Raw genomic sequence first — 13,552 nt, forward strand, 5'->3', positions numbered from 1 at the left:
CATTCATTTATTCATTCAGCAAATATTTATTGAGAAACTACTATGTAACAGGTAGTCTCATAGGTACTAAGGATACAGTAGCAAACAACAAAAACTTAAAAAAAAAATCCCTTAGCCCTAGCTACTCTTGAAGCCTGGAGTTTGAGGCTGCGGTGAGCTATGCTCATACCACTGCACTCCAGCCTGGGTGACAGAGCAAGACTCCATCTCTTTAGAGATAATTAAAATATGAATTATAACATAGAGTAGAAAATGCTAAGAAAACAGACATAAAGCAAGTATAAAAGTATGAAATAGTACGGAGAATGGGTACTAAAATTCTAGCCGAGGGAGCCAGGTAAGAGAAAACAGCTTTAATAGAGACCTGACTGATGGTTTGGATAGAGATAGACCTAGATCAAAAATATTTCCCTCCAGGTTTTCAAAGGCATTGCTCCATTATCTTTTGGTTTCTGAAGTTCCTGCTGAGAAAGCTATTGCCTTTCTGATACCTGCTCCTTCCTATGTGACTTTTTACCTGTACTGGGGGCTTTTAGAGTTTCTGTTTTCCTCCTGTCTTCTGGAATGTCTCAGTGACAAACCTGTGTGTTGAGTATTTCATGAACTTTTACAATCTGCGATCTCATGTCCTTCAATTTACAGGGAAAAAAGAACATTCTTTTTTCCAACACTGTTTTGGAAAACTCTGTTTTTTCTGATTTCTTTAACCTAAATCTCTATTACTGGGGATCTGGGTGCTCTGACATAATCCTATGTTTCATATTGCTTTTCTCTCTTTTCCCATCTCTGCTTCTTTTTTGGGGGGTGGGGGGGCTCCACTTTCTGAGATTGCATCAACTTTTCTTCTTCACTGAATTTTTAAATTCTGCTCTCATGGTTCCCAGAGACTGGTCTTATCCTCCAAATGCTCCCCCTTTTTCTGGACTATCTGATCTCTTCTGAGTTTCTTTTTCCTGTTTCTTTGGGTGTTTTCATTTGTGTTAGAAGCTTTTATAAAAAATGTTTGTGAAATCTCGGGAGTCTGTTAATGTAAGAGGGAGGCACAGTTGTCATTTCGGGAAGTTTTATACGTGGCTTTGGCTGCTTCACTATGGGGTGACCAGATAGAACCTGAATATGACCCTCAAAAATCTGTTTGTCAGGCTAGGTGTGGTGGCTCATGCCTGTCATCCCAGCACTTTGGGAGTCTGAGGTGGTCAGGTCACTTGAGCCCAGGAGTTCAAGACCAGCCTAGGCAACATGGCAAAACCCCATCACTGAAAAAAAAAAATACAAAAAATTAGCTGGATGTAGTGGTGCCCTCCTATGGTCCCACGTACTCAGGGGGCTGAGGAGGGAGGATAGCTTGAATTCATAAGGTTGGGGCTGCAGCGAGCCCTGATCGTGTCACTGCACTCCAGCCGAGGCGACACAGCAAGGCAAGACCCAGTCTCTCACACACAAAAGTTTGTCTCTTCTCATGGGTCATTCAGCATTCCTAGAGGGGGACCCTCCAGTGTCCTGACTAAGGTGCTGGCCCCTTTGCCAGCATTCAGTCGAGGACACATCAGCTCCTTCCCCTATGCCCGGTCAGCCAGAATCCAGTGTGTTTGGTGTGGGCTCTTCCATCTTCTGTGGATGCGATGGTGGCTACTTGGCTGAGTAGGGTAGGAAGAGAGATGGACATCTGCTACATCAGTGGTCCCTGGCCTTTTTGGCACCAGGAACCGGTTTTGTGGAAGAATTTTTCCATGGACAGAGTTAGGGGGAGATGGTTTCAGGATGATTCAAATGCATTACATTTAGCATGCACTTTATTTTTATTATTATTGCATTGTAATATATAATGAAATAATTATACAACTCACCATAATGTAGAATCAGTGGAAGCCCTGAGCTTGTTTTCCTGCACCTAGTCAGTCCCATCTGGAGGTGATGAGTGACAGTGACAGATCATCAGGCATGGGATTCTCTTAAGGAGCATGCAACCTAGATCCCTCACCACGCGCAGTTCACAATAGGGTTCACACTCTTATGAGAATCTTATGCTGATGCTGATCTGACAGGAGGCGGAGCTCAGGCAGTAATTCGAGCAATGGGGAGCGGCTGTAAATACAGATGAAGATTCCCTCGCTCAACCATGGCTCACTTCCTGCTATGTGGCCCGGTTCCTAACAAGCCAAGGACTGGTACTGGTTTCTGGCCTGAAGGCCAGGGACCTTTGTGCTATACCATTTTAAAATCAAGTTCAGTCAGGCATCATGCATTCAACTCACTCTGCATTTCTACCTTCAGAAGGGTCGGGAGCCTCATTTCCTGAGTTTCCCTGGCTCTGCGTGTTTTATGTTGAGTTATTCCCTTGAAGGTTTGGGTGTCAGCTTGCTCTTGTCTACTGTTACTTCCTCTCTCATTCCCTTACTTCTTTGATGTATGCTTTTGTATCCCTTATTGTCACTTTAATGGAATTTCTGGAGGAAGCAGAGACAAATGTATTACATGGGCTGCCATATTGAACCGGAAGTCATTCTTTTCTCTTTTGAGTTTCTCTTGCCAAAGCTTACCCCAGTGGTAGTAGTTCACCCCTAGTAGATTCTCACAAAAAGCAAGACTCAAATTCAGTGTCAGGATTGTAGATACCCTGTTTCAGTTATCTGTTTCTGAATAACAAGTCACCCTAAGCATAGTGACTTTACATGACAGTCATTTATTTGCTTATGATTCTGCAATTTGGACAGTGCTTGGAGGGGCCATCTCATTTATGCTGGCATCAGCTGGGGTAGCTCACCTGGGACTGGGGAGTCCACTCCCAAGATGACTTATCCACATAACCTCAGTGGTTCCAGCTGTAAAATGCAGGCTTAGATGGGGTGGTTCTTCAGCATGTGACTTCCCTGTGTGGCTTGGTTGGACTCCTTAGAGCTGAGTTCTGAAAGGAAACATCCCCAAAGCAAGCTCACCAAGAGGACATACTCCAGGGTGCAAACACATATCAAGCTTTCCTTTTGCTTCACACTTGCTAATATCCCATTAGCCAAAGCAAGTCACACAGCCAAGCCCAGAATCAACGTGAAACAGAACTGCTCTCCACAGCGGGGTGAATGCTGGGAGGCAGGGTGCGCTGGGGGTCACATACCCCCTGGGAACTCTGGGATCCTGAGCTTTTTCCATTGTATTTCTGAAACATTGAGGTGCTGGATTCTTTTCTTATAGATAGTTTAGCACGATATAAACATTCAATAGGTATGTATTAGAACCACAGAAATCTTGTTGCATTTCCACTGAAAATGTTTCTGAATGGACTAGAAAGATTTCAGCTATGTAGCTTACCCATGGCTATAATGATTGTGTTCCTAGTTAATGAAAGACATGAAAAAAAAAATCACTCTATGAGGTCAGATTTCTAAATATACCTTTCCAGGGAATTAAGTACTGTCTTTTTTTTTTTTTTTTTTGGCTGGAGTGCAGTGGCGTGATCTCAGCTCACTGCAGCCTCCCAGGTTCAAACAATTCTCTTGCCTCAGCCTCCTGAGTAGCTGGGATTACAGGTGTGTGCCGTCACACCCGGCTAATTTTTGTATTTTTAGTAGAGGTGGGGTTTCACCATGTTGGCCAGGCTGGTCTCAAACTCTTGACCTTAAGTGATTCGCCTGCCTCAGCCTCCCAAAGTGCTGGGATTACAGGCGTGAGTCACCACACCTGGCCAAGTATTGTCTTTTGCTTTAGGCTATCAGAGGTTTGCTTCTTGCATGTTTGTTTGTTTTTGAGTCAGAGTCTCACTCTATTACTTAGGCTGGAATGCAGTGGTGCAATCACAGCTCACTGGAGCTTCCAGCTCCTAGGCTCAAGTTATCTTCCCACCACAGCCTCCTGAGTAGCTGGGACTACAGGCATGTGCTACCACACCCAGCTATTTTTTTTTTCCCCAAAGAGATGGGATCCCACTATATTGCCCAGGTGAGTCTCGAACTCCTGGCCTCAAGTGATCCTCTTGCCATGGCCTCCCAAAACACTGGGATTACAGACATAAGCCATTGCACCCAGCCCTTGAATTTAAAATAGTTGAAAATTAGGCTCTTTAACACCTGCTTGGACTTCAAAGAATGAAGGTGGGTACTTATGCAATAACCAAACAGTGCATTCCTTGGAAATTCCAAACTAGATCTCTTGTTACATGCTTGCCAAGCTGGTCCTGAATGTTCCCAGGTGCAGCAGGAAAGAAGTGGCGCAGCTTGTGCTGTATCCCCTCAGTCTTGACCTGTGACTAGTAACTGTTTCGTCTGTGTGCAGGGGTTCTCTATCTCCAGTATGGAGACGAAACCAAGCAGCTCAGGATGCCGAACGAGATCACAAGTGCAGACACAATCCGTGCTCTCTTCGTAAGTGCCTTCCCACAGCAGCTCACCATGAAAATGCTGGAATCGCCCAGTGTCGCCATTTACATCAAAGATGAAAGCAGAAATGTTTATTATGAATTAAATGATGTAAGGTAAGTTGTGACATCATTTTTTGCCCGCAATATTGCATTAGAGTTTTTCTGTTTGTTTTTGAGTTTGTTTGTTTTTACCCACTATGTTGCACCTAGAGTGCGTGTGTGTGTGTGTGTTTTTTGGTCCATCATATTGCTTTCATAGAGTTTATACCAAATTCTGACTCCTCTATATCCTAGTGAAGAAAGCAGATTCATTATCCTGATTGGTAGGCTTATTTCACTATCTGGTTTTCTACAATTCATTTGCAAGGTATAGCTTATAAAAATGAGGAGAAACTTCTCCCCCACAGATTGTTGGATGCTACATCTGAAAAGAACATTAGAAATGATTGAGTTCACCATGTTATCTAAGAGTTAGGGAAACTAAGGCCCAGAAAGGTGGTGGAGAGACCTGATCAAGGGCGTAAGAATTGAAGGCAGTACTTGATATTGGCACTTTCCCAATTCCCTCTCAAGTGTTCTTTCCTCCATAGACAGCCCCTGTGGACATTTTAGGTAATGATCCCACTGGGTCATTATTTACACATAACACGTTAGAATAAAAGCAGTGGACTCTGTATTATTTCCCACAAGAAAAGAAACTGAGGAGCATCCTCACTTTCCATTCATTTCTTAAATAGTTGTCCTTTCCCCAAAGATCTTACTGTCCAGGTAACCTTTCTCCAGGGCGCCCAGTTGAATATCCTCCAAAATTAAGCTCAATGGACTCCTGCTATTGATGGGACTGAAAGTCAGTTAGAAACAAAAGCATCTCTGTCTCTCTCTCTTTTTTTTTTTTTTTTTTTTTTTGAGACAGAGTCTTGCTCTGTCGCCCAGGCTGGAGTGCAATGGCACGATCTCGGTTCACTGCAACCTCCGCCTCCTGGGTTCAAGCGATTCTCCTGCCTCAGCCTCCCAAGTAACTGGGATTACAGGCACCTGCCACCAGGCCCAGCTAATTTTTTTGTACTTTTAGCAGATATGGGGTTTTACCATGTGGGTCAGGCTGGTCTCAAACTCCTGACCTCAGGTGATCTACCCGCCTCGGCCTCCCAGAGTGCTGGGATTACAGGTGTGACCACCGTGCCCAGCCTCATCTCTCCTTTTTTGAAGACAGGATCTTGCTCTGTCACCCAGGCTGGACCTCAGTGGCATGATCATGGCTCAGTGCAGCCTCGACATTCTGGGCTCAAATGATCCTTCCACCTCTGCCTTCCAAGTAGCTGGGCCTACTGGCACATGCCACCACATCTGGCTAATTTTTAAATCTTTTGTAGAGACAGAATCTCCATACGTTGCCCAGGCTGGTCTGGAACTCCTGAGGCAAGCCATCCTCTAGTCTTGGTCTCCCAAATGGTTGTGATTATAGGCGTGAGCCACCACACCCGGCTCAAAAGCATCTTTATTGTCATTTTGGTGTCATGTATATAGCAGGAAGAACTCATTTGATCTGTTCCAACCAGACAACCTGGAAAACAGGACTTAGATCAACACAAGCAATCAGTTGCTAGTATGGCCTCTGAACATTTTAGAACTCCACAGATTATTGAGTGACTGATCCAGCCATTTCATTTTATGGAACCAGAAACTCAGACTCATAAAATTTGAAGGACTTATTCAAAAGCACACAGCCAACTAAGTACCAAGCTCTGCCCCAAACATGGCTGTCCACATTTCTTTTTTTCTTTTTTTTTGAGACGGAGTCTCGCTCTGTTGCCCAGGCTGGAGGGCGGTGGCACAAGGTCTCTGCTCACTGCAAGCTCCGCCTCCCGGGTTCACGCCATTCTCCTATCTCGGCCTCTGAGTAGCTGGGACTACAGGCACCTGCCACCATGCCCGGCTCATTTCCTTTATTTTTTAGTAGAGACGGGGTTTCATCGTGTTAGCCAGGATGGTCTCGATCTCCTGACCTCGTGATCCACCCGCCTCGGCCTCCCAAAGTGCTGGGATTACAGGCATGAGTCACCGCACCCGGCTGCTGTCCACATTTCTTGGTCAAGAACTTTTTGATCCCTTGGAATGTTCCCTCACCAAATCATTGGGGGCAGGACTTGGGGTTTCTGAGTCCACACCCTGGGGGGATAGCAAGTTGCCCTGTTTCTTCATCAGGGAATTAATGGGTACCACTTTTTAAAAATATGCCTTTAGTGCATAATAAATGTAAAGTGATCTGTATCTACCAATGATCACGAATGACATATTTAGGCATGTTCCCAGGTGTATGAGTAATTTAGAACTTTCAAAGTTTGACACATGCCTCCAGGTATAGATGCTACATCTGTTGCACAACCTTACAGCTTTTTAAAAATGTGTTTAAATATTCATGAGTACCCGAAAATTCGTGTTTAGTTTTGAACTAAATTATTAATCAAGCTGTCACCGAAAGAAATTTTTTGCATTCACAAAGTGTAAACTTGAAACATCAAATAATCACATTATATTTAAAGACTATGTTTGTAGTAATATAATCCCATGTAGTGTTTTTACATGGAGCTGCCAGTTACAACAATCCTCTTATATTTCTGCATTTGCAATTAGAGGAATTGAAGGACACAGTAATAGCAAGTAAACATGCAACTTAGGGAAGCCACACTTGATTATGGAGCTCAAGGCTGACGAGGTTATTATGAGTAATTGGGCCTCACTGTCTTGCAGCCTGTGCAAGGATTTTTATATTACAATGAGTCACCATTTTCTAGAGCCTTTCCCAAGCTTCAAAGTATGGCTACTTTGACTTCGTTTTTACACTGTTTGGGAAACTCGAGAAGTAGTCACAAAATAAAAGAAATGAGAGGGAGGAAAAAGAAGAAAAGGTCATGATTCTCCTTAATGGAAATCCAATTGATAAAATGAATGAAATCATCAGTCAATATGCTGATGTTTGTGAAAATGATGATCTTGTTGATCTAAAAGTTGTAGTACTAATAACCTGACTTCTTGTTGTTGTTGTTGGTGGTGGTGGTGGTGGTGGTGTTGTTGAGACAGAGTCTCACTCTGTCACCCAGGCTGGAGTGCAGTGGCGCGATCTCGGCTCACTGCGAGCTCCACCTCCCAGGTTCACGCCATTCTCCTGCCTCAGCCTCAGGAGTAGCTGGGACTACAGGCGCCCGCCACCATGCCAGGCTAATTTTTTGTATTTTTTAGTAGAGACGGGGTTTCATCGTGTTAGCCAGGATAGTCTCGATCTCCTGACCTCATGATCCGCCCGCCTCAGCCTCCCAAAATGCTGGTGAGCCACTGTGCCTGGCTTTTTTTTTTTTTTTTTTTTTTTTTTTGAGACAGAATCTCACTCTGTTGCCCAAGTTGGAGTGCAGTGGCATGATCTCAGTTCACTGCAGCTACCACCTCCTGGGTTCAGGCAATTCTCATTCCTCAGCCTCCCGGGTAGCTGAGACTATAGGTGTGCACCACCATGCCAGGCTAATTTTTGTATATTTAGTAGAGATGGGGTTTCACCATGTTAGCCAGGTTGTTCTCAAACTCCTGACCTCAAGTGATCTGCCCACCTCGGCCTCCCAAAGTGCTGGGATTATGGGCATGACCCCACTGCTCCTGGCCTGATAGCCTAATGTTTTTAAAAAAACTCTCATTTAAAATATTTAAGTGGAAAGATCATCAGTTTATAAATTTGTCTGTAATTTTACTTTTCAGTTACTTTGATTTAAATATAAAAAATGAACCTAAAAATGTTCAAATGAAGACTATGTTTTATTTGGTGATGACAATAATGTTTATGCTATGTGAGCACATGCATGTCGCTTCCAAAGAATTATTCTCTCTTTGATTTTATGCATAAAATGCCTTGATTATATTTTACTTGAATTGTAGAAGAAATTTTCGCCACCAGCATTATATAAGACGAAAAAAAAAAAGGCTGGGCGCAGTGGCTCACGCCTGTAATCCCAGCACTTTGGGAGGCCGAGGCGGGCAGATCAAGAGGTCAGGAGATCGAGACCATCCTGGCTAACACCGTGAAACCCCATCTCTACTAAAAATACAAAAAATTTGCTAAGCGTGGTGGCGGGCACCTGTAGTCCCAGCTGCTGGGGAAGCTGAGGCAGAAGAATGGCGTGAACCTGGGAGGCGGAGCTTGCAGTGAGCCAAGATTGCACCACTGCCCTCCAGCTTGGGCGACAGAGCGAGACTCCGTCTCAAAAAAAAAAAAAAAAAGACAAAAAAAAGTATCATGTAGATTTCAACTGAAGACAGTGACTTTCATCATCTAAATTCAGAGACAAATTTCATTGCACATCCTTCAGTGTTTCTGAAGTGCGAGCATATTTGTTAAACAGTTGCCTATTTCATCATCGTTGTTAGGCTCCTCATATTTTCCTTAGGGAAATGCTACGGAGAGTTCAGGTCAGAATATTGTGTTGTAAATATTGCCACAGTAAGTGCAACCCTGGCCTTTACTGTTGGTTCAGCTCAGATGAATATGTTTCTAAAGTCATGATAAACCAACCTCATGCATTTTAAATACCTCCAGAATCACAGTCTTTTTCATGGCTCCCGTGAGGTTTTCTATTTTTTCATGTCCTCGCCTGTGACTCCTTCCTCTGGCCCAGTGGTGAGCCCCTTAGTGGATCCCCACATCCTACCTCTGTGAGTCTCCCCTTCATAGTCACTCAGCCCCCTTTAATAACAAGGGCTGCTGGTTCCCCCTCAAGCCGACTTCTAACAAGCTACTGGAGAAACCGTGCAAGCTTGGGCTAGTCGTTGCTTCAAAGCAATTACTGGCGGATATTTAAAGAAGAGAAACAAGACTAGTCCAGGAATCCTCCACTTCAGTTGAAACAGAAACACAAGCCAGTAATCCCAGTGGTTGGGTCAGCCTACTAAATGAGGCTGCACCTGGAGGAGAGGAATTCGTCCTCCTGCACACATTTCTCTGAGCTAGCCGAGCCGGCATTGGAAGGGATCGCAGTGTAGACAGAGCCAAAAGGGCCCTGGGTGGCCCTTTTGCTGATGAAAGCCGAACATGGAGGGAGAGGGACTTCGTAGATATTCAGGTGCTCTTCAGTAATTTTAAGGTAGGCTCTGACCCTGTCTTTTGCTACGTTATGACACCTTGGCTCTAAGAGCTGGGTTCGGAGAAAAAAGAAGCACTTATCTGCTGCTATTTCTTCACATCCAGCAATTCGATTTGTACATAGAAAAACTATTTTTCTAACCCACTATGGAAAGGAAAAAGGCATAGTAAAAATATTAGATGTTTGTGATACTGTTTCTTTTTTTTTTTTTCTGGACTCCAGATACCTTTTCTTTCAGTTGCCGAAAGTGTTTGAAGGCAAAAAAAAAAAAAAAAAAAGAAAAGAAAAGAAAATCTTCTTTCATGTTCATTCATTAGATAAGCAGCAAACCAGGTGTTTGGGAAAAGTAAATAATTAAATATTTAAATATTAACCAAATCTCTTTGAATGTATTGTAAATATTGGAACTTTATTGTCTTTTTTTTAAAGTCTTAACTTTCCATACTCGGCATCTTGAAAGAAAGTTCGTGCTACCCAATGTTTATGGGTGGGGAGCTATACTGGAGAAATGATACTTTCCTGAGGAACAAGAAAAGGAGAGAAAAGCTGAAGTCATTTTTCTTCTTTTCCTTATTTATAATTGCCTGTTTTATGGTCACATAGCTTTTGACCGGCGTATTGTAGATAGCCTTTGCATTGTGTGTTCATGTTTTTTACCTGATCTTTAAGGGCAGGCTAAGGAAATGGCCAAAGTCAGGCTTCTTTCATCTGCCATAGTAATTGATGTTTTTGATTCCAGGAACATTCAAGACAGATCACTCCTCAAAGTGTACAACAAGGATCCTGCACATGCATTTAATCACACACCAAAAACTATGAATGGAGACCTGAGGGTAAGTGTTTCTGTCCTATTTTTAATTTTATTCAGTGGGTCAAAGCATCCTTCCTCTTGCTTTTACTCCTGATGTAATCATACTCTACAGCTGAGTTTTGGGGGGTTCTCCATACTCATCTCACCTAGTGGATCATTATTTGTTTTTGGTAGAAAAGTAAGATTTCCTGGTTATTTAGGGCAAAGGGATTAAAATAAGGCCGGGCACGTCCTAATTTATCTTTAAGCAAGGAGTTATGTCCTTACTTTAAATAAATTCTGAAAATCTTCCTATCAAAGGGTCCCTGGTCCATAATACATTAACCGGCTCAGAAGATCTCTTGCATTTTTTTCCTCCAATTAAAGGAAACCTAACATACAAACAGGCAGACAGCAAGGTGCACAATTGCATGGAAAATCTATTCATATTCTTACATGAGCTCTTCCAAGTCCTAACATTCTAATACAATTTCTCACCTTCTAATTCAGGAGCTACCCTGGAAGAATTTTGTTGTTGTGCTGTCTTAAATATTATGAAATCCTCTCTGAACCATGTTGAGGGCATAATACAAAAATCTGCATGATTTGGGAACTAAAATTCTCTAGATTTAGATTGTCTCAGGAGAATATCCGAGCATTCAAAGCACACAGGGATGTTTTGAAGAAAAAAAAAAAAAAGGAGAAACTGAAAAAGCAGATTTTAAGATCACATTAATGCAGGTCCACTAGAAAGGAATTGAGTTTCTAAAAATAATGCTACATTCCTCTGTAGCAAAACTGGGAGGTAAAAAGATTAGCTTCTCAGCCGCGCACCCCCTACACACACACACACACACACACACACATTTGGAAGACACTGTGCCATTTTTTCTCATCTTTTCTACAGATTAGCACTTGGCTGGATGCTCGTTTAACTAGAAAAAAAAATAAATGATTACCTTTTATTGCCGAAGAAACCCAGACACTGTTCTGTCTTGGAGTTGCAGTGTTGTTCCTGAGTGAGGCTGTCTCTGCTTCCGGATAGCACATATTAGTTTCCTGTTGCTGCTGTAATAAATTAGGACAAATTCAGTGGCTTAAAACAACACAGATTTACTGTCTTACAGTTCTAGAGTCTGTAGACTGGAAATCTCTCTGGTCTGACATAAGGGGTCACCAACAGTTATGCATTCTTTTCCGGAAGCCCTAGGGAGAATCTTTTCTTTTTTTTCCCAACTTCTAGAGGTCACTGACATTTCTTGGTTTGCTGTCCTCTTCCTCCATCTTCAAACCCAGCATGATAGCTTCCCTTTGATCCTGCTTCCGTGGTCCGTAGGTGGGTACCAGAGCTGCTGGTACCTACCTACGTCCACTTTTAAGGACACTTTAAGGACACTGAGCCTACCCAATCCTCCAGAAAAAGCTCCCTATTTCAAGGTCAGCTGACTGGCAACCTTGACTCTCCCTTTTCCATATAACCTGATGTAGTCACAGGTTGAGCGGACTAGAATGCAGACATCTTTCAGGGACCACCATTCTGCTTTCCATATGGGGTAAGTTTAGAACCAGAAAAGAAGCCAGGAGATCTAGCTGAAAGTGCTGGGAGAAGGTCTGTGTCCTTCTGGACTGGAATACGAATGACGACATTGTGGGATCAGAGCCTACACTTCTGGAGGGAAAGGCCTCTCACGCACTCAGCTGCTGTTATTTTTGTGTCAGAAATGATGTGTGACTTGAATTGAAAGCTGTGTTGCTACTTCAGAAATTCTAGGATTTTGAGGTTTATTTCTCCGGTTATACTTTATGTGTAAACCAGAGCCACATGGAGACAGATTGAGTCATGCCAGTCGTGAAGCATGGACTAAATATTACAGCACCATTTGCCTTTTCTTACTCTGTTATTCTCTTTCTCGGAGACATTCATCAATGTCTTTGCTCTTTGAATATCTTTATTTTTTGATATGTCTAGCCTTCACACTGGAATTCCATGGTGCTGAGTTCTGTTCCTGTCGCATAGAGCCATTTCCACACAGGTGCCCCAGAATCGCCTCTGATAATCTTGTTTGGGGCTGGAAGGACACCTGTTTTAACCCTCCAGAAGCTCTGGTACCTACCTAAGGAGCATCAGTGAGGACTGAGAGAATCAAATATTGACCGTATGAACAAAGCTGATCAGAATGCAGAGCATGTGCTACGGGTTTCTGCAGAGTGGTTCTGTTCTTCCTTGAAGATGAAACCCTACTGATCACTTTTTCTAGGTTACCCAGAGCCTACTTTAAGCTCTCATTGTGTGTGTGTGGGAAACTCAATCGTTGTCCCCAAATGAAGGGACAGTAAATGTTCACCATCTAACCAACAGACAAGCTTTTGTGTTTCAATGTGGATTACTTAGAAATGAGAAATAGAAAGCGGTTTCAAAGCCAGCTAGGTGTGATCATGCCTGCAGTTTGCAACTTGGTTCCTGTTCACAGTTTGCAGACACTAAAAGGCATGGAATTCAGCTGCCCTCACCTTTTGGCTCTGCAGGTTGGAATCTTTTTTCCTTTTTTGATGAGTGTGGCTGCATTGCCATTAAAGGGTAGGAAGCTTTGTTGAGCCCTGCCTCTGGAGCCCAGCTGCACAAGCAGCTGCCCATGGTGGAGAAGAGAAGCAGGGAACAGAGCAAGGATCAATTGTTGTAGACTAAACCACGCTGCAGGGTGGGGTTAGGGAACTCCATCCTCCCTTATGTTTGCAATGTGAGTATGGCCATGAAGGAATTCAACGCTAACTGCTCACACGAGTCAGTCACTGCAGTCCTGCCCCTGATGTCATTAGACCTCATTCCCCAGCCTCCAGAGACAGCCTGGCACAGAACTCCCAGCTGCCTGCTTATGACCAATAAACATGCATGTCATGAAAAACATCGGTTGGAATAAGCAGAGGGGCAACAGCAGTCACACCAGAACTCCTCAGGGGTTTCGGAGACTTTCCTTAAACAATGAATGTGATATCTTGCCTTTGAAAGAAAAGAAAATGTAAAACTCTCCATCTAAAACAGTCTTCCCAGAGCGGTCTTATGATTGGAAATGTGTTACTCAGGAAGCGTGCTAGACTAGGCCTTAGAGTGTGCGTGAAATGCATGCTTCGTGGGGAAAACGTGTATCTAGATTTTCATCTAGCATCTAGCTGAGCGTTTCTGAGGCTAGTCTGTCTAAGGAGACCTGTGGTTCTCGGCTGGAAGTCAGCACACCTGGCTCCTGTTTCTCTGCGCACCACCCTGATCTCATTTAATTGCATGGCTTT

At 43.3% G+C, this 13,552-nt stretch overlaps 1 protein-coding gene and 1 long non-coding RNA gene across 31 annotated transcripts in view; one reads left to right on the plus strand and one right to left on the minus strand.

Annotated features, from left to right (window-relative positions):
* Nucleotides 1-13,552, plus strand: part of KIAA1217 — an 839,292-nt gene that overhangs the window by 721,390 nt on the left and 104,350 nt on the right. For all 30 annotated transcript variants that reach the window (XM_077945978.1, XM_077945980.1, XM_077945965.1 and 27 more), the window contains 2 exons: nucleotides 4,267-4,465; nucleotides 10,217-10,310. In XM_077945978.1, the coding sequence (XP_077802104.1) occupies nucleotides 4,267-4,465; nucleotides 10,217-10,310 (293 nt within the window). The remainder of the gene's footprint in view (nucleotides 1-4,266; nucleotides 4,466-10,216; nucleotides 10,311-13,552) is intronic.
* LOC114669906 (uncharacterized) lies at nucleotides 7-11,288 on the minus strand. The gene is made up of 2 exons (XR_013397970.1): nucleotides 11,227-11,288; nucleotides 7-2,905 (listed from the first exon to the last, which is right to left on the minus strand). It is a non-coding gene; the product is annotated as an uncharacterized LOC114669906 (long non-coding RNA).

This window comes from Macaca mulatta, chromosome 9 (assembly GCF_049350105.2).
Source record: "Macaca mulatta isolate MMU2019108-1 chromosome 9, T2T-MMU8v2.0, whole genome shotgun sequence".
Taxonomy (NCBI): Eukaryota; Metazoa; Chordata; class Mammalia; order Primates; family Cercopithecidae; genus Macaca; species Macaca mulatta.